This window comes from Phacochoerus africanus, chromosome 7 (assembly GCF_016906955.1).
Source record: "Phacochoerus africanus isolate WHEZ1 chromosome 7, ROS_Pafr_v1, whole genome shotgun sequence".
In the NCBI taxonomy this organism is placed as follows: Eukaryota; Metazoa; Chordata; class Mammalia; order Artiodactyla; family Suidae; genus Phacochoerus; species Phacochoerus africanus.
In genome coordinates, this window is record NC_062550.1 from 84,225,312 (window position 1) to 84,245,323 (window position 20,012).

At 42.3% G+C, this 20,012-nt stretch overlaps 1 protein-coding gene across 3 annotated transcripts in view; it reads left to right on the plus strand.

Annotated features, from left to right (window-relative positions):
* Window positions 1-20,012, plus strand: part of GLT8D2 (glycosyltransferase 8 domain containing 2) — a 61,248-nt gene that overhangs the window by 21,265 nt on the left and 19,971 nt on the right. For all 3 annotated transcript variants that reach the window (XM_047788151.1, XM_047788150.1, XM_047788152.1), the window contains exons 2-3: window positions 13,832-13,878; window positions 17,073-17,165. In XM_047788151.1, the coding sequence (XP_047644107.1) occupies window positions 13,860-13,878; window positions 17,073-17,165 (112 nt within the window). In that variant the 5' untranslated portion in view covers window positions 13,832-13,859. The remainder of the gene's footprint in view (window positions 1-13,831; window positions 13,879-17,072; window positions 17,166-20,012) is intronic.

The following is a 20,012-nucleotide window of genomic DNA, read 5'->3' on the forward strand; positions in this document are numbered from 1 at the left end:
GTAGAGATGAGGCAGGGTAGAAAGGAGATGGATTAAGAAACACTTAGGAGGAATTCCTGTCGTGGCTCAGTGGTTAACAGATCCGACTAGGAACCATGAGGTTGCGGGTTCAATCCCTGGCCTTGCTCAGTGGGTTAAGGATCCACCGTTGCCATGAGCTGTGGTGTGGGTCGCAGACTCGGCTTGGATCCCACGTTGCTGTGGCTCTGGCGTAGGCCGGCAGCTACAGCTCTGATTAGACCCCTAGCCTGGGAACCTCCATATGCCGCGGGAGTGGCCCTAGAAAGACAAAAAGACCAAAAAAAAAAAAAAAAATCAACTAAAAGGAGATAAAAGCAGAATAATCCAGTCAAAGGATGATGGTGATCAGGCCAGGGCAAAGCCATACAGGTGGTAAAAGTCTAGATATGTTTTGAAAGAGGAACTGACAGGATTTGTTGTCAGTCCATCTTCGGGGAATGAGAAAGAGACACGGGTCAAGGATAACACCAAGTGTACTTTTGCTGAACCAGTTAGAAAAATGGAGTTGTCATTATGGGGCTGGGGAAAATGATGGGGGTGCATGTTTTGGAGGTGGAGTATCAGGAGCTCAGTTTGGGATACCTGGAGGCCCAGTGGACACTTGGCTTCAGGAGTCTGGAGTCCACGTGAGAGATCTGGGCTGGAGACAGTGATTTGGGAGTTGTCAGCGTATGACATATGACATAGGATGGCATATTCCAGCCACGAGACAGGATGAGGCCTCCTAAGGAGGGATTTTGGAGAGAAGAAATCAAGAATTGAGTCCTGGAGCTCCCATTATGGCTCAGTGGTTAACGAACCCCATTACTATCCATGAGGACCTGGGTTCGATCCCTGCCCGGGCTCAGTGAGTTGAGGATCCGACATTGCCACAAGCTATGGTGTAGGTGGCAGATGTGGCTTGGAGAGACAAAGACAGAAGGGACTGAGAATGAGGGCTTACAAAGGTGGTGGGAAAGTGGGCCAGTATGGAGCCCCCATCTACACACAGGTAGTGGCCAGAAGAGAAGAGAGCTGGCTGGGGGGCTGCACCTCCTGTGTGCCCACAGGGCATGAGTCCATGCTGCATTTCCTTGCAGTCAGGAACCACACTCACCTAGAAGATGCTGTCCCAGGCCTTGCCCCAGACACTCCAGTTTCTCTTGGCCCCAGATCTCTGCTGCTTATCCTATGCGTTCTGAAGATGTCTTGCAGCCGTTGCCTCCAGCTCTTGTCCCGGTCTTCCTCCATCACTCTTCTACCCGTTTACAACCCTGATGCCTCTGCTAAATCCACACCATCAGCTCCAATCTAGAAGCTGCAAACATGTCTTGTGCACCTACTTAATCTGTTACAATGCTTTCGACTACAAGTACCAGAAATACCAACACAGAGTGCTGTCATCAGAGATGAGATGAAACTGTGAAGAGGGAGAGAAGGATGCCCATTAGGCATGTCGAGCTTTATACAGTTTCACATTTTAAAAAAGTAACTAAAACAGGCTTCCTCTTGGAAGTCCTGCCTCTCAAGGACTCCTCTCTGCCTTGCTGTCTAAAAGCATCTTAGAAGGTTTCTTATAAGAGTCTGCTTCAGAAATTTGCCTCGTTGCCTCACTGCTGCCATGCCTTGCAATTAGATGTGCCATATCAGTTTCCTGAAGCCTCTTTGAGCTTAAAGAGATTTTATTGTTGGCAACATGCTGGGTGGGGCAAGATGAGTGCCCTTCTCAGATGAGTTAGCACTTACCATTTCTCTGATTCTGGCATGAACACAGTAGTTAGAGTAACCAAGCGCTCAAGGGAGAGCAGACTAACCTTCCCCGGGAGCTTGAGATTTCATCGACACACAGTGACATCCATCACCCAGACCCCTTCTCACCTGCCTCTGGGGTAGCCAGAATGGCCCTTCAAGAGCTCCAGAAGCTCTTTGTTGGAGAGCATCAGCCTTGAAGTCAGAGAAACCTAATTTCAGTTCCCTGCTCCACCATTTGCCAGGTGTGTGATTTTAAGCAAGTTACCCTCTCTGAGCCACAGTTTTCTCATGTGAAAATAGAGATAGTAATAAATCGATCTGAAAAGTGTTTATGGTAAGAATTAAAGGAGATAATGTTCCTAAATGGTCAGCATAGGGCTGAGTGCAAATTAAGCTATCAATAAATGGTAGCTGTTATTATTATCTGGCCCCCTGCAAACTTCTCCCTATATGTGGACGCCATTCCGGCCACAGGGAATGTCTTTGTGAGGATTCTTGTGTATAAGAAATTGAACCTCACTTCAAAACAGTTTAAGGAAAAGAGGGAAATTTATTGGCCTGGCTGACTGGGATAGCCAGGGAGGAGCTGGCCTCAAGGACTTGGAACCCAGAACCTTCTGGTCTCCTGCTCATTCTCTCCATTGGTTCTAGATGGTCCTAGGCAGGGGACAGACGTGTGGCCCGAGACCATTCTAGGGTGACATCACCTCAAAACATTAGCTGAATGCATATCATCTGGGAAGTAGAAAATGGATAGTAAATGGATGAAAACACCTGAAATTGATCTGAGAAGAATCACAAGCAACCTGCTTTTTGATGAAATTCTTTCTCCAGTGCAAGAGGATGAAAGGAGAAGGGCCATTGCAAATGCACGTAGGGCTCCTGAGTGTACAGTTTATATCCTGGGAAAATGAAAGGGACATTGTAGCTGGTTGTTTACAGTGAATTAAAGGCTCAAGTCAAATCCCCATTGAAGAGTTTCCCTAGATCACTGCCAGCAAGTTCTCACAACACTTTGTTCATAAAGAAACCCTAGATACTCTAATATCCCGCCTTTCTTGATTGTGCCCTGCTGGCTGTCTGTCATGTCACAAATTCCTAAAGTATACTGTTCCCCATTTGCTGACTGCTGCCTCTGGTCAAACATCAAGTTCAGAAGTTCATTTGAAGGACCGTGATTAAGAAGGATCAATTTAATTTTAAAATAACTCGGAGTTTTCAAGACAAATTCTTATTTATGGCAAATTAATTTTTTTTAAGATAAAGGAGCTCAGATTCCAGCTCCTGGAAAATGCCACAAAGTGAATGAATAGATGACAAAATTTAATTTTAGATTTCTGAACTAAAATGAAATTTTTTTTTTTTGTCTTTTTGCTATTTCTTTGGGCCGCTCCCGTGGCATATGGAGGTTCCCAGGCTAGGGGTCGAATCGGAGCTGTAGCCCCCGGCCTACACCAGAGCCACAGCAACTTGGGATCCGAGCCGCGTCTGCAACCTACACCACAGCTCACGGCAACGCCAGATCATTAACCCACTGAGCAAGGGCAGGGACCGAACCCGCAACCTCATGGTTCCTAGTCGGATTCGTTAACCACTGCGCCACGACAGGAACTCCTGAAATTTATTTATTTATTTTTGTCTTTTGTCCTTTTTCTAGGACTGCACCTGCGACATGTGCAGGTTCCCAGGCTATGGGTTTAATTGGAGCTATAGCTGCCAGCCTACACCACAGCCACAGCAATGCCAGATCCGAGCCGCATCTTCAACCTACACCACAGCTCACGGCAACGCCGGATCCTTAACCCCCTGAGCAAGGCCAAGGATCGAACCTGCAACCTCATGGTTCCTAGTCGGATTCGTTTCTGCTGCGCCACGATGGGAACTCCTAAACTAAAATGAAATTTATAATCTAAAATTCTCTTCTAGAAATGGAGTTGTATATATTTATTGATTTTTTAAAATATTTTATTCTAATTTCAAATCACACATCCAAAAAAGGACTTGAATCCAAAATATGTAAAGAATTCTCAAAGCTCAAAAATAAGAAACAATGATCTAATTTAAAAATAGGCAAAAAAGGAGTTCCTTTGAGGTGCAGGGGATTAAGGATCTGGCATTGTCACTGCAGCAGCTTGAGTTGCTTCTGTAGCATGTGTTCAATCCCTGGCCTGGGAACTTCTACATGCTGTAGGCATGGCCAAAAATAAATAAATTAATTAATAAAATGAAAACAAGCAAAAAGTTTTAACAGACAGTTCACCATTGTATTAGCCACAGTTTTCCAGGGAAACAGAACCGATTGGATGTATACGTTATAGAAGAGGCTAATGATAAGGAATTGGCACACGTGATTATGGGCACCATCAAGACCTGAGATGTGCAGGCTGAGTCAGCAAGCTGGAGACTCAAGGGAACCAAGAGGGTAGCTCCAGTCTGAGTCTGAAGGTCTGAGAACCAGGAAAACTGATGGTGTAGATTCAGTCTGATGGCTGGCAGGCTCAAGACCAAGGAAGAGCAGAAGTGTCGGTTTCAAGTCTGAAGGTAGGAAAAATCAATGCCCCATTTCAAAGACAGTCAGGCCAGAGAAATTATCTTACTCAGGGGAAGGTCAGCCTTTTTTTTTTTTTTTTTTCTACTTAGAACTTCAGCTTGTTGGATGAGGCCCACCCATGTTAGAGAGGGCAATCTGCTTTACTTAATCTACTGCTGTAATGTTTTTTTGTTTTTTTTTTTTAGTAATTTTTTTTTATTTTCCCACTGTACAGCAAGGGGGTCAGGTTATCCTTACATGTATACATTACAATTACATTTTTTCCCCCACCCTTTCTTCTGTTGCAACATGAGTATCTAGACAAAGTTCTCAATGCTATTCAGCAGGATCTCCTTGTAAATCTATTCTAAGTTGTGTCTGATAAGCCCAAGCTCCCGATCCCTCCCACTCCCTCCCCCTCCCATCAGGCAGCCACAAGTCTCTTCTCCAAGTCCATGATTTTCTTTTCTGAGGAGATGTTCATTTGTGCTGGATATTAGATTCCAGTTATAAGTGATATCATATGGTATTTGTCTTTGTCTTTCTGGCTCATTTCACTCAGGATGAGAGTCTCTAGCTCCATCCATGTTGCTGCAAATGGCATTATGTCATTCTTTTTTATGGCTGAGTAGTATTCCATTGTGTATATATACCACATCTTCCGAATCCAATCATCTGTTGATGGACACTTGGGTTGTTTCCATGTCCTGGCTATTGTGAATAGTGCTGCAATGAACATGTGGGTGCACGTGTCTCATTTAAGTAGAGTTTTGTCCGGATAGATGCCCAAGAGTGGGATTGTGGGGTCATATGGAAGGTCTATGTGTAGATTTCTAAGGTATCTCCAAACTGTTCTCCATAGTGGCTGTACCAGTTTACATTCCCACCAACAGTGCAGGAGGGTTCCCTTTTCTCCACAACCCCTCCAGCACTTGTTATTTGTGGATTTATTAATGATGGCCATTCTGACTGGTGTGAGGTGGTATCTCATGGTAGTTTTGATTTGCATTTCTCTTATAATCTACTGCTGTAATGTTAATCTCATCCAAAAACATCCTCACAGAAACACCCAGAACAATATTTGACCAAATATTTGAGCACTCCATGGCCCAGTCAAGTTGATACAGAAAATTAACCATCACGGCCATATATAGATGACAAATAAACACATAAAAAGGTGCTCACCACCAGTAGTTATTAGGGAAGTGCAAGTTAAAACCACAATGAAATACACTTATTAGAACAGCTAAAATAAAAGAAAGATACAATACCAAGTGCTGACAAGAATGCAGAACAACTGGACTTCTCTTTTATTGCTGGTGGGAATGCAAAATGACACACCTACTCAGGAAAACAAATTGGCAAGTTTCTTATACAGTTAAACATATATCCACCAAATGACCCAGTGATCCCACTTCTAGGTGGAGAATTAAAAATTTTAAATCAGGGAGTTCTCGTCGTGGCACAGCGGTTAATGAATCCGACTAGGAACCATGAGGTTTCGGGTTCAATCCCTGCCCTTGCTTAGTGGGTTAAGGTTCCGGTGTTGCTGTGAGCTGTGGTGTAGGTTGCAGACACAGCTCAGATCCCGCGTTGCTGTGGCTGTGGTGTAGGCTGGCAGCTACAGCTCCGATTCGACCCCTAGCCTGGGAACCTCCATATGTCGTGGGAGTGGCCCAAGAAATAGCAAAAATAAGACCAAAAAAAATTAAAAATTTTAAATCACGCAAAAATCTCTAAAAAGTATTTACAAATGCTTTGTTCATGATCACAAAACACTTCTGCAACTCAAATGTTCTTCATTGGATGAATGGATAAACTGTGATACATCCTTGCAATGGAATACTATACAGCAACAAGGGAAACCCAAAATATTGATACATGCAATGGCAGGTAAGAATCCCAAATGTATGCTGCGGAGGAGAAGAGAGTCTCAAAAGACTGTATACTGTGTGATTTCTTTTATATGATACTCTGGAAATGGCAAAACTATAAGGACAGAAAGAAGGTCAGTGGTTGCCAGAGGTTAGGTGTCACGTTGTGTCTGCCTGGAGAAGGGCAGCACAAGGGAATTTTTTGGAAGTGTTGAAATTGTTCTTTATCTCATTTCTTGTGATTATCACAAGAATTTATGCATATGTTCAAATTCATAGAACAATACAACCAAAAAAGTGAATTCTGTTCTATGTACAATTTATTTATTTATTTATTCATTCATTCATTCATTCATTCATTCAAGCCACACTCCCTGCATCTGTAAGTTCCCTGGTTAGGGGTCCAATTGGAACTGCAGCTGCCGGCCTATACTACAGCCACAGCAATGCCAGTTCCAAGCCACGTCTGTGACCTACACCACAGCTCATGGCAACACTAGACCCTTAACCCACTGAGCAAGACCAGGAATCAAACTCATGCCCTCATGGATACTAGTTGGGTTCATTATGGCTGAGCCACATTGGGAACTCCCTAAAAATTTAAATATTTCAGAATCAACAAATCACATTTTGAAGCGGACCTGATAATATGCCTTTAATCAATTACATGCGTTACAGGAAGGAAGACTATTTAAAGAAAAAAAAGCAGGTATACGGAATATTTATTATACATCACCATTTGTGTTTCACTGAGTGAGGCCCTCGTCCTAATTATCCAAGTTCACAATAGGAGATTTATGGAAATCCAGAACACTACAAAGAAATTACCTTGTCAACATGTCTCAATATCTTGGCAGAAAAATAGTTCTCACAAGCCCAATTCTTTATACTCTAAAGGAGTAGTTGGCCTCTTCTGTTAAAAGAAGCTATTCCTGGAATACATCTAGTTGATAGGCCTCCTGGAATTTGCCCTGAATTTGTCTCAGGCAAAAAAGGTAAAAAGTTGGTCTGTAGAAGATGAGAATGGTTGATGATGGGACAGCAACTCTCCAAAGTGTGTGTGTGTGTGTGTGTGTGTGTGTGTGTGCGCGCGCGCGTGCGCTTAGAATCCATTTATTCATTTATTTGTTTGTATAGACAACACATTTACATGATTCAACATTCCGTAGGTGCCAAGGCTGCTATTTATTGGTCAGAACAGACCAAGGGGACACCAGAGGTGCCCATTTTAATTGACTGGTATCAAGAGCCTTACTGGTTATTAAATAAGTGTAATATAAGTCTTAAAGAAGGTCAAATGAAAAATCTCCCTCCATTTTGTGTCCTAAATGCTTTTTTATTTTCTTTAATAGTCAAAAAAAGAGGCAGAAGGGCTTTTCAACATGGGGCTTTATGACGTTAGTAAAAACCTGGATATTTTAATTCCTTCTGGGAGTGTACAGCAATGCAAAGCAGTCAAATCTTATCCCACATCTATCTCTGGCATCCCTCCAGCCTTCCTTTGAGGGCTTTCTTTTCCATCTGTGCTCCTTACCCCTGGCAGTCACCTTGAAAGTCAGCCTGCCCCCCTACTCATGTTTGCCTGGGACCAGTTTCTCATTCTATAGTGCCTGCCCCCTGAAGCATGCCATAAGCCGGGAGCTACGAAAAGCCACAGCACAAACCTGGCACATCGTCCCAAAGCAGTTTTGCCTAGGTGATAAAACACTCAATCATCACTTTTCTAGCAGTGGTGGTAATAATAGCTCTAGAGCATTCACATTGGCATTCAAGGCTCTCCACGATATGGCGGTACCTTATGTTTCTAGTGCGATTTCTCATCCCCTTCTTACACATGCTTCAGTCCAACCAGACATACGCCTTTTCCCTCCTCCATGCTTTTGCTCTTGTTCTTTCTGTCCCTTCTGCCAGACCTGCTGCACCTCACCCCCTCTGTCTTTCAGAATCCTCATGGAGCCAGATTGCCCGGGTTTAAACTCTAGGCTTACTGCAAACCAGCTGGGTGACTTTGGACAAGTTTCTTAACCTCTCTGTATCGTGATTTCCTCATCTGCAACGTCTACCTCATCTAGTTGCTGTGATATTAGATGAGAACCTAGATCTGAACCAGACCTGCTCCATCCTCTCTTTAACCTCCAGGGCATATTGTTGGTGCCTTTTTACTATGGACTAGAACTAGTCTCTGTGCATGCAAGGACACTTTGATATGGGTCTAATAATTATTAATAGTTAATAAGCAAATTGTTTCTATTAACTCTAACCTAAAGATTGAATTAAGTTAAATGGTTATATATTAGCATATGTAAACAACAAGGTCCTTCTCTGTAGCACAGGGAATTATATTCAATATCCCGTGATAAACCATAGTGGAAAAGAATGTGAAAAAGAATAAATATGTATAACTGAAACACTTTGCTGTACAACAGAAATTGATGCAACATTGTAAATCAACTCTACTTAAATAAAATAAGTTTTAAATATATTTTTTAAAAAAACATAACTTTTCTGTGACAGCCTAATCCAGATGTCAGTTGAATCAACCTGTCCCCTAGATTCTGTAACATTTTTTTTTTTCTCTCTTTAGGGCTGCACCTGCAGCATACGGAGGTTCCCAGGCTAGAGGTCAAATCAGAGCTGTAGCCGCTGGTCTACACCACAGCCACAGCCACGTGAGGTCTGAGCCATGTCTGTGACCTACACCACAGCTCATGGCAATGCTGGATCTTTAACCCGCTGAACAAGGCCAGGTATCAAACCTGCGTCCTCATGGATACTAGTCAGATTCATTTCCGCTGAGCCACAATGGGAACTCCTGGGTTCTGTAACCTTTACCAGGGATGCACAGACCCTGAAAGAATCCATGGATACATTTCATGTTCTCATGCACTTAGATGAGAAAAAATATGTTTTCACTAACCTCTAATTGAATTTGAGCATTTCCTTCAATAGTGAATATATGCAACAAATCACAGAAGTGACTGTAGTACCTGTGACCTCATCACCAGCAGAAATTAGGTATTTTACTATTACATTAACAGTTGTTACAAACATCCCACATTTTTAAATGATTTTTTTCCATTATAGCTGATTTACAGTGTTCTGTCAATTTGCTACTGTATAGCAAGGTGACCCAGTCACACATACACATGTACATTCTTTTTTCTCACATTATCATGCTCCATCCTAAGTGACTAGATATGGTTCCCAGTGCTACACAGCAGGATCTCATTGCTTATCCATTCCAAAGGCAATAGTTTGCATCTATCAACCCCAAATTCCCAGTCCATCCCACTCCCTCCCCCTCCCCCTTGGCAACCACAAGTCTATTCTCCATGTCCATGGTTTTCTTTTCTGCAGAAAGGTTCATTTGTGCTGTATATTAGATTCCAGATATAAATGATATCATATGGTGTTTGTCTTTCTCTTTCTGACTTACTTCACTCAGTGTGAGAGTCTCTGGTTCTATCCATGTTGCTGCAAATGGCATTATTTTGTTCTTTTTTATGGCTGAGTAGTATTCCATTGTGTATGTATACCACATTTCTTAATCCATTCATCTCTCAATGGACATTTGGGTTGTTTCCATGTCTTGGCTATTGTGAATAGTGCTACAATGAACATACAGGTGCATGTGTCTTTTTCAAGCAAAGTTTTGTCCAGATATATGCTCGAGAGTGAGATTGCTGGGTCATATAGTAGTTCTATGTATGGATTTCTAAGGTACCTCCATAATGTTCTCCATGGTGGTTGCATCAATTTACATTCCCACCAACAGTGCAGGAGGATTCCCTTTTCTCTACACCCTCTCCAGCATTTGTTATTTGTAGACTTACTAATCATGGCCATTCTGACTGGTGTGAGGTGGGACCTCATAGTAGTTTTGATTTGCATTTCTCTAATAATCAGTGATGTCAAGCATTGTTTCAAGTGCTTGTTGGCCATCCGATATCTTGGAGAAATGTCTATTCAGGTCTTTTGCCCATTTTTCAGTTGGGTTGTTGGCTTTTTTGCTGTTGAGTTGTATGAGTTGTTTGTATATTTTAGAGATTAATCCCTTGTTAGTTGCATTGTTTGAAACTATTTTCTCCCATTCCATAAATTGTCTTTTTGGGTTTTTTTATGGTTTCCTTTGCTGTGCAAAACTTGTCAGTTTGATTAAGTCCCATTGGTTTATTTTTGCTTTTATTTTTGTTGCCTTGGGAGACTGACCTGAGAAAACATTTGTAAGGTTGATGTCAGAGAATGTTTTGCCTGTGTTCTCTTCTAGGGGTTTGATGGTGTCTTGTCTTACTTTTAAGTCTTTAAGCCATTTTGAGTTTATTTTTGTGCATTGTGTGAGGGTGTGTTACAGTTTCATTGATTTACATGCAGCTGTCCAGGTTTCCGAGCAATGCTTGCTGAAAAGACTTTTTCCCATTTTATATTCTTGCCTCCTTTGTCGAAGATTAATTGACCGTAGTTGTCTGGTTTTATTTCTGGGTTCTCAAATATCTCACATTTTTTAAAGCTCATCACTACTTCAAGTTACAGTAACTATTATACCTGCTAATAGTCCTTGTTATTTAATTTAAAAGGCATATATATTGCTATCTCACAAATTTGATTTTTCTCCCAATAGTCTGATAGCTTTCTCTTCTTTAAAATTTTGTAATTGGTTTTCCTATTATATTGTATATATAATACAATATATATTTTAAGCTTTAAAAAACATTATTCTGAGAGTTTCTGTTATGGCTCAGCAGAAATGAATCTGACTAGTATCCATGAGGATGCAAGTTCAATACCTGGCCTTGCTCAGTGGGTTAAAGATCGAGTGTTGCCGTGAGCTGTGGTGTAGGTCACAGATGCGCCTCAGATCTGGCGTTGCTGTGGCTGTGGTGTAGGCTGGTGGCTATAGCTCTTATTTGACCCCTAGGCTGGGAACCTCCATATGCTGTGGTGTGGCTCCAAAAGATAAATAAATAAAATAAAATAAATAATAAAAAACATTTTTCTGGGAAGCAGTCTATGGGCTTCACCAGGTTTCCAAGATATTTATGTCACAACAATGGTTAAGATTCCTGCCATCTGCCGTACATTTGGAGATTCAAATAAAATGAACTCACCTTTCCCCCAACCAGTATCCCCTCTAAACTCCCTACCAGTTCCTGATGGCTTCCATTCTCATGTCCAGTGCCCACAGAACTTTCTAACTATCAGTTGCTTCTCTCCCTCATCCTCATGTCCAATGTGGCTTCTCTTCTTCTTGTCCCTCAAATACAGCAGCATGTGTCTTCAGATCCAGAAAGAAGAGCAGTGGAGCAGGGGTAGAGTGGGGATTAGAAGGTCCAGAGCACGGTAGAGACCATGGATGGGATATTGGGCATCACAATTCTTAGGGACTATCTGCACAGGGAAAGATGTTCTCATGGGCGAGCAGCAGCTCCTGACATGACTCTTTCTCCTCCTTACATGATGTTCTTCTTGGGTGCTGCCAAACCCCAGGATTCCTGCTCAGCATTTCCTTGGACCCACTTAGCTTTCTCTTGCTCTCACCCCTGTCCATCCCATCCCTTCAGAAAACCTTGATTTCACAATGAAGAGTTTCCTCCCAGAGGGGAGCTCTTCTGACAGTGAAAGGAGCTGTTATTTTTCCTGTGTTCTTGTACAGTTTACATGAATTTGAAGGTAAAACAAGAAACTTCTAAGATATTTTGAGCTCATTGCAGATGACTTTGAGTGTCTGCTGTCCTTTACCATCAGAATTTCTGTGAGAGTATTTTAAAAACATTCCTTTAGGACTTTAATGAAAACAGGATGGTGGAGGGTGTTACATGCATTTAAAATAAGGCCTTGGCTTCCTTTTGTGGTCTAGTGGGTTAAGAATCTGACTAGTATCCATGAGGATGCGGGTTTGATTCCAGGCATTGCTTGGGGAGGTTAAAGGATCCAATGTTGCCATGAGCTGCAGTGTAGGTTGCATGTACGGCTTGGATTTGGTGTGGCTGTGGCGTAGGCTGGCAGCTGCAGCTCCAGTTCAACCTCTAGCCTGGGAACCTCCATATGCTACAGGTATGGCCCTAAAAAAGGAAAAATAAAATAAATAAGATCCATACTCTGGAGTTCCCACTGTGGCTCAGCAGTAACGAACCTGTGTGCGGCTTGGATTTGGTGTGGCTGTGGCGTAGGCTGGCAGCTGCAGCTCCAGTTCAACCTCTAGCCTGGGAATCTCCATATGCTACAGGTATGGCCCTAAAAAAGGAAAAATAAAATAAAATAAGATCCATACTCTGGAGTTCCCACTGTGGCTCAGCAGTAACGAACCTGGCTAGTATCCATGAGGATGTGGGTTTGATCACTGGCTCCTCTCAATGGGTTAAGGATCTGGCATTGTCATGAGCTGTGGTGTACATCACAGACAAGGCCCGGATCCCACGTTGCTGTGGCTGTGGTGTAGGCCAGCAGCTACCGCTCTGACTCAACCCCTAGCCTGGGAACCTCCATACACTGTGGGTGTGGCCCTAAAAATGAAAAAAAAAAAAAATCCACACTCCTTTACAGATACCACAGTTGCCCCTTCCAGCCAGTCTCTCCCCGGATGCACTATGTTCCAGCCACATTGAACTTCTTAAAGGTACTTAGAATCCTTAGCCTCTGGACCTTTGCACTTGCTGTTCCCTTTGCCTGGGATGCTTTTCCGCATTCTCTCCACTGGCTCCTGCTCTTTCTCCTGATCAAATGCCATCTCCTCAGTGAGGCTTTTCCCGATTTGCCTCCGAATGCCTCCCTACCTCTCTTCATCTTTATCCCACACCTTTATTATTTCCTTCCTATCATTTTCCATAATCTAATTATTTTATTTGTTACATTTTTTTTTTCCTATTTCTTTGGGCCGCTCCCGCGGCATATGGAGGTTCCCAGGCTAGGGGTCCAATCGGAGCTGTAGCCACTGGCCTACGCCAGAGCAACAGCAACGCGGGATCTGAGCCATGTCTGCAACCTACACCACAGCTCACGGCAACGCCGGATCGTTAACCCACTGAGCAAGGGCAGGGACCGAACCCGCAACGTCATGGTTCCTAGTCGGATTCGTTAACCACTGCGCCACGACGGGAACTCCCTCGTTACATTTTAATATCTGTTTTCCCCAGTGAAAACAGCTCCGTGTTGATAGGGGCCAAGACTGATTCGTTTGTCGGTGCATCCCCAGTACATAGCATGGTGCTGGGCTTTTAGTAGACCCTCGGTAAATACGTACTCAATGAATGATTGAATGGAGTATGAAGTGTGCCCTTCTCAGGATGGTTCTGTTTTCATGAGGGATTTCTGAAGATGTAGAAGCTTCCTCATCAAAAGAATGAAATTATGGTAGCAGGGGAAAGGCGTGGGATTAATACTTTAGATGAAGGAAATCTTGTATGACATTTCTTCCAATTAACCCGAGGGTTGACAGGGATATTTTTGGAGAAGACCAAAAAATTGACCTGGGGGAGCTCTTTGTACAGCCAGAGGAGTGATTTTGAAGAGATGAGCTCTAGATTCAAGAAATAATTTCCAAAATTCTAAGTTCAGAGCAGTTAAGAATGATTGCAGAATTTGCCAATATCAAAAGGTCAAAGACATAAACCTTACTAATTATATTATGACCTTGGGTTGGTGCTCTTTTAAACAAAATTTTATATTCTTTAATCCACAGGTTGCAGTTTTTATCCACGTGAACACACATGGCTTTGTTACGAAAAAGTAAGATTACAAACTTTTGAAAATTATGATTAAAAATTGATATTTTGGAGGACTGTTTTGATGCTGGGTCTTGGCTTTTCTTTTTTTTAAATCTTTAACTTGTTGTTGTTGTTGTTGTTATTTTTTTAGGGCCACACCTGCAGCATGTGGAAGTTCCCAGGCTAGAGGTTGAATTGGAGCTACAGCTGCTGGCCTACACCACAGCCACAGCACAACACAAGATCCGAGCCAGGTCTTCGACCCACACCACAGCTCATGGCAACGCCAGATCCTTAACCCACTGAGAGAGGCCAGTGATTGAACCGCTTCCTCATGGATGCTGGTCAGGTTCATTACCACTGAGCCACGACAGGAACTGCTAATCTTTGATTTTCATGGATGGTTTTCCCACAGGCATCATCATATCAGGATGATTCTCATAGAAAGTTTTTTTTTTTCAGAAATGCTTGTTTTATGAGGGGGTCAGATGTTTCCATAAAAGTTACAAATATGGTTTATTTTCTCATTTTAAATAAATATTCATTTCCTGTCTAATTAGCATTTGTAATCTTGTATTCTTAAAGAGTCATCTCAAATTATGTAATTTTCAGACTGCATCAAAACCTGGATTTGCCTCTGATTTTATATCCAGTTGTTTGTGAATCTTGGGGGAAAATAATGTAATTGTGTTACTGTTACCATCAGGGGAGAGTTGCCCAATGGAACAGATGAAAAGACAAGATATCGAGTTTGACTTGAATTTTTAATTAACTATGAATAATTTTTAGTGTACGTATATCCCAAATATTCCATGGGATATACTTATACTAAAAAAGGTCAAATGGTAGTAGACATTGGGCCACTTCCCCAAACCAGCTGTGGGACGTAGATGTTAATCAATTGTATTGATAAACTGTAGACCTTTGTCCCTTGTCTTTTGCTTCTTTATAGTTTTTTGGGTTTTTTTTTTTTTGTCTTTTTGCCTTTTCCAAAGCAGCTCCTGAGGCATATGGAGGTTCCCAGGCTAGGGTCTAATTGGAGCTGTAGCTGCCAAGCCTACACCAGAGCCACAGCAACGCGGGATCCGAGCCACATCTGCAACCTACACCACAGCTCACGGCAATGCCGGATCCTTAACCCACTGAGCAAGGCCAGGATCAAACCTGCAACCTCATGGTTCCTAGTCGGATTCATTAACCACTGAGCCATGACGGGAACTCCTATAGTTTTGTTTTAAACTGCATGTAGTATCTGGTTGTCTCTAGCTGAATCTGACAACACAGTGGAGATGGAAGTCAGCAAGGCAGAACCACTGAGCCTCAGTACATAGCTCTGGAAGGCATCTGTGGAGACTGTTCAACTCCTTTCTTTTACAAAAGTGAAGACAAAGACCAAGGGATCAGAAAATAGATTAATATGAGTCCTATAAACATAAATATCTTGATGTACGCAAATAGTCACTAATAATACTTAGCAATTTTAAAGTCTTTATTGGGCCTACATTGACTTTGTTAACTCTCAAAACACCTCTGAAAGATAATGATTATTATTACAATCCCCATTTAGCAGACGAGCACACTGAGGCTCAGAGAGGTTAAGTAACTTGTCCGAGGCCATGCAGGTAGGAAGTGGTAAAAGTGAGACCTGAGTCTGACTTCAGATCCCGCCTTTTCCCCTTCTACCATGTTTACCAAACTGCAAGCTTTGGGGCACTACATATGGCAATGTACAACCGTCTCAATTTTTTTTAATCTGTGTTCCTTCTGTTTTGTTCATGACTTACTATTTTCCTTAAGTTGATTCATTTAAAAAATTCAAGTATCGGAGTTCCCGTCGTGGCGCAGTGGTTAACGAATCCGACTAGGAACCATGAGGTTGCGGGTTCGGTCCCTGCCCTTGCTCAGTGGGTTAAGGATCCGGCGTTGCCGTGAGCTGTGGTGTAGGTTGCAGACGCGGCTCGGATCCGAGTTGCTGTGGCTCTGGCGTAGGCCGGTGGCTGCAGCTCCGATTCGACCCCTAGCCTGGGAACCTCCATATGCCGCAGGAGCGGCCCAAGAAATAGCAACAACAACAACAACAACAATAACAACAACAAAAAGACAAAAAAAAAAAAATTCAAGTATAGCAGTTCCTGTTGTGGTACAGTGGGTTAAGAATCTGTTGACAGTTATCTCTATTATAAAAAGAAAGTGACTGTACAAATATATATGATTAGAATAATGTTATTCAACTCTGGGTAGCTATGTTGCCTGCCTGCACATGAAATTAGAACTGATTTCTGGAGTTCCCGTCGTGGCTCAATGGTTAATGAATCCGACTAGGAACCATGAGGTTGCGGGTTCAATCCCTGGCCTTGCTCAGTGGGTTAAGGATCTGGCGTTGCCGTGAACTGTGGTGTAGGTTGCAGACACGGCTCGGATCCCGTGTTGCTGTGGCTCTGGTGTAGGCCTGTGACTACAGCTCCGATTAGACCCCTAGCCTGGGAACCTCCGTATGCCACAGAAGAGGCCCTAGAAATGGCAAAAAAAGACCAAAAAAAAACAACAAAAAACAAAACAAAAAACTGATTTCTCACACTTCGAATATTGCTTAATGCTATGAACATAAGCCTCCTAAATCACCCCAAGTGCAATGGGTGGCTTGTGCACCATACTTAGGAAAATACTGCTTGACACTATTCCACTCTTTAGCAGATCCCAGTGGCAAATATCACTGTTCTGGAACAGATGGCCATGGAGGCTTAGACCAGGAAGAAGTACTGGGGTCCTCTAACCTCTTACTCAGGGCACTGTCATCCTTGACCAGTGGTGGAATTAGCTGAGAAGCACCTGGGTTATAGTGGCTGGGAACATGTATGCATGATAAGTACTGGCTCATCATAAGCATTATATAAATGCTGGCTATTATTTGAAACAAAGTATTCCTGCACAGAAAGTGGCTCTAAAGGCAGCATGATGTGGTCGTCAAGGTTGCAGCCTCTGCCATCAGACTGCCCGGGTTTAGCCCTGGCTGTTCCTTAAGATACATCTGCATATCCTTGAGTATCAGCATTATCACAGATTAACTCTTTACTCCGCATGCTGTCTGCTTAGAGAAAAGTGCCAGACCCCCAGTCCTGTGTGTCAGGGAGAACATGCGCTCACACGGTCTTCTAAACTTCTCCACAATTGCAGTTTGATAGGTTATACTTGAACATGTTTCTGTTTTTATTTCAGTTAATCAGGTGTTGCTGTTCCTTCTGATTGTGACCCTCTGTGGGATTCTGTATAAGAAAGTACATAAGGCTGCTGTTCTCAGGAATGAAACAGGTATGCTGAGTGACGTAAGCCAGTCACAAAAAGACAAATACTGTGTGACTCCCCTAACAGAGGTACCTCGAGTAGGCACATTCATGAGGACAAAAGGCTTAATGATGGTGGCCAGGGGCTGGGAGGGGGGAAGGAAATGAGAGTTACTGTTTGGCGGGTATAGAATCTGCTTTATAAGATGAAGAGTAATGGCAGTGGACGATGGTGGTGGTTTACACCAGCGTGAAAGTATTTAATACCACTGAACTGTACACTTGAAAATGATTACGGCGGTAGATTTTATGTTGTGTGTCTTACCACAAGGGAAAATATATTTAAAAAAAAAGAATGAAGCAGATAAGCAGGTGTGTGGTCCATCAAGATGAGCCACCTGCAGACATGGTTTGAGTCCTTTCAGTACCTGGGTTTAGAGACAAGCAGAAATTTGGTCGGCTTCCAAGAACCTGCTTGTAGAATAGCCACAGCAGGCCAACTTTTTGCTTGTATTCTAGAGTGATCAGTGCTATTCAAACTTTAGCACACATAAGAATCACATGGAGGACTTGTTCAAACACAATCCTGTTCCTGGGTTTTGAATCAGTAGATTGGGGTGGGGCTGAGAATTTGCATCTCCAGTGAGCCTCCAGTTGATAAGTCAATGATGTCAGTTCTCAAACCACGCTCTGAGTTGGAGTCTCTCAGTAATTCTGCTTATGAGTAGAATTGCTACATTGACCCCATGTCCTCTTCCAGCTGTACTGGAGAGCCCAGTTTCCCTGCTCAGGGGTGGATTGCTTGAGATGGCACCTTCACAACCTCCACAAAGCCAACCCGCACAAAAACTAAGTAGAACTAGTTGTGTTTATGTTATTTTTTTTTTCCTTTCTGTTTTTGGCTACCTCAAGGCACATGGAGTTCCCAGGCCAGAGATCAGAGCCAAGCTTCAGTTTCAGTCTCCACCACAGCTATAGCAATGCTGGATCCTTTAACCCACCGTGCTGGGCCGGGGTTTGAACCTATGTCCTGGTGCTGCAGAGATGCTGCTGACCCTGTTGTACCACAGCAGGAACTCCTGTTTTATATTATTTTTAACTAATATACTTCTTTATGTTAGCAAGGCAAATAGACTCACTTATGGAAAATACAAAAGAGAAAAATATTGCTTGTAGCTATATCAGTTGAAGACAAAGCGATCAATATTTTGGTGCATTATATACATTTGTAGTCACACCTTTTTTTATAAGGCAGAGGTTAGGCACTGGACACACTGCAAGGAGCAAGATTACATCCCTGCTCTCACAAAGCTGATTTTCATAATATAAAAAAAAACATGGAAAAACAATTAAAAACATGTATAATCCAGTCTAAATGAACACCAGGAGCATCTGGAAAGAGAACAGTTTCCACCCAAAGACATGGATGCAGATGTTTATAGGGCGTTTCTTTTTTTCTTTTTTCTTTTTTTGTCCACACCTATGGCATATGGAAGTTCCTGGGCCAGGGATCAAATCAGAGCCACAGCTGCAACAATGCCTGATACTTAACCCAGTGCACCACAGCAGGAACTCCTTTAGGGCATTTTTGATAGTAGCCCCAAATTGGAAACAATCCACATGTAAATCACGTAGGGAGTTAATAAAAAGATTTCTGCTCCTACAATGGAGTACTTTTCAACAATGAAAAGGAACAAACTACTAATGTATGATACAATGTGAATAAACCTCACAAACATGCTAAATGAAAGAAGCCAGACTCAAAAGACCACATGTATGATTTCATTTAAAGGAAATTTCTAGAAAAGGCAAATCTATGGAGACGGAGACAGATCAGTGGTTGCCTGGGGCTGAGAGTGGAAGTGGCTTGATTCAGCCTAGCTTAAGGGAAATTTTCTGGTGATAGAAATGTTTTAAAAATTGGACTGTCATGATGCATGTACAACACTAAATTGACTAGAAATCATTGAACTTCCTTTTACTTTCAGTAGGTAAATTTAAAGAGATCTATATTAGTCTTCCTGGGCAGCCATAACAAAATACCACAGACTGGATGACTTAAACCATAGACATGAATTTTCTCACAGTTCTGGAGGCTGGAATCCAAGATCAAGGTACCAGCAGAGCTGGTTTCTCTGGAGGCCTCTCTCCTTAGTTTATAGTCAAATGCCTTCTGTTTCCTCATGTGACCTGGTGTCTCTTCCTCTTCTTATAAAGATGCCTTGCCTCCTAATACAGTCACATTTTGAAGGTTAGGGCTTCAATATTTGGATTTTTGGGGTACCCAGTTCAGTTCATAACAGTGTCTAAATCATGCCTCAATAAAACTGTTTTGAGAGGGAGAGAGGGAGAGAGGAGGTCGTACAAGGTCAAATGTTGTCTGAACTTTGAGCTCTTTCCTCCTCACATTTCACTTCCTGCCGATAAACCAACACATTCAGTTGTGCTGCAAACTCCTTTCTCCATGGAAAGAAATGAGTTGCTTTTATGATAACTGTTAAAAGAACTAGAAGGAAATGCATATCCTGACTGATTAATCAGCTCTATATTTATATATGATAAAAGAATTTGGACCACAGGAATTGATGTAATAGCCCATTTTTATCCCATTCAGTGTTTTTTACTTTCTTTTCCCACTGAGTGTTAAAATTTTTAAAAAGTACCAATGTTACGCAATACCACTCAAAAGAACAGAGTGTTGGCATGGAGAGGTGGATGTCTGTGGTATGTTAAGTGGAAAAAGCAAGTTACAGAAGACTATGACGAGTATGATTTTCATTTTGGTTTTAGAATAATACATCAAATTTCATGCAATATTTATGTAATATATATCTTAAATGCTTTTGTATTTACTCTAAGAAGGGTTTGAGAGGCA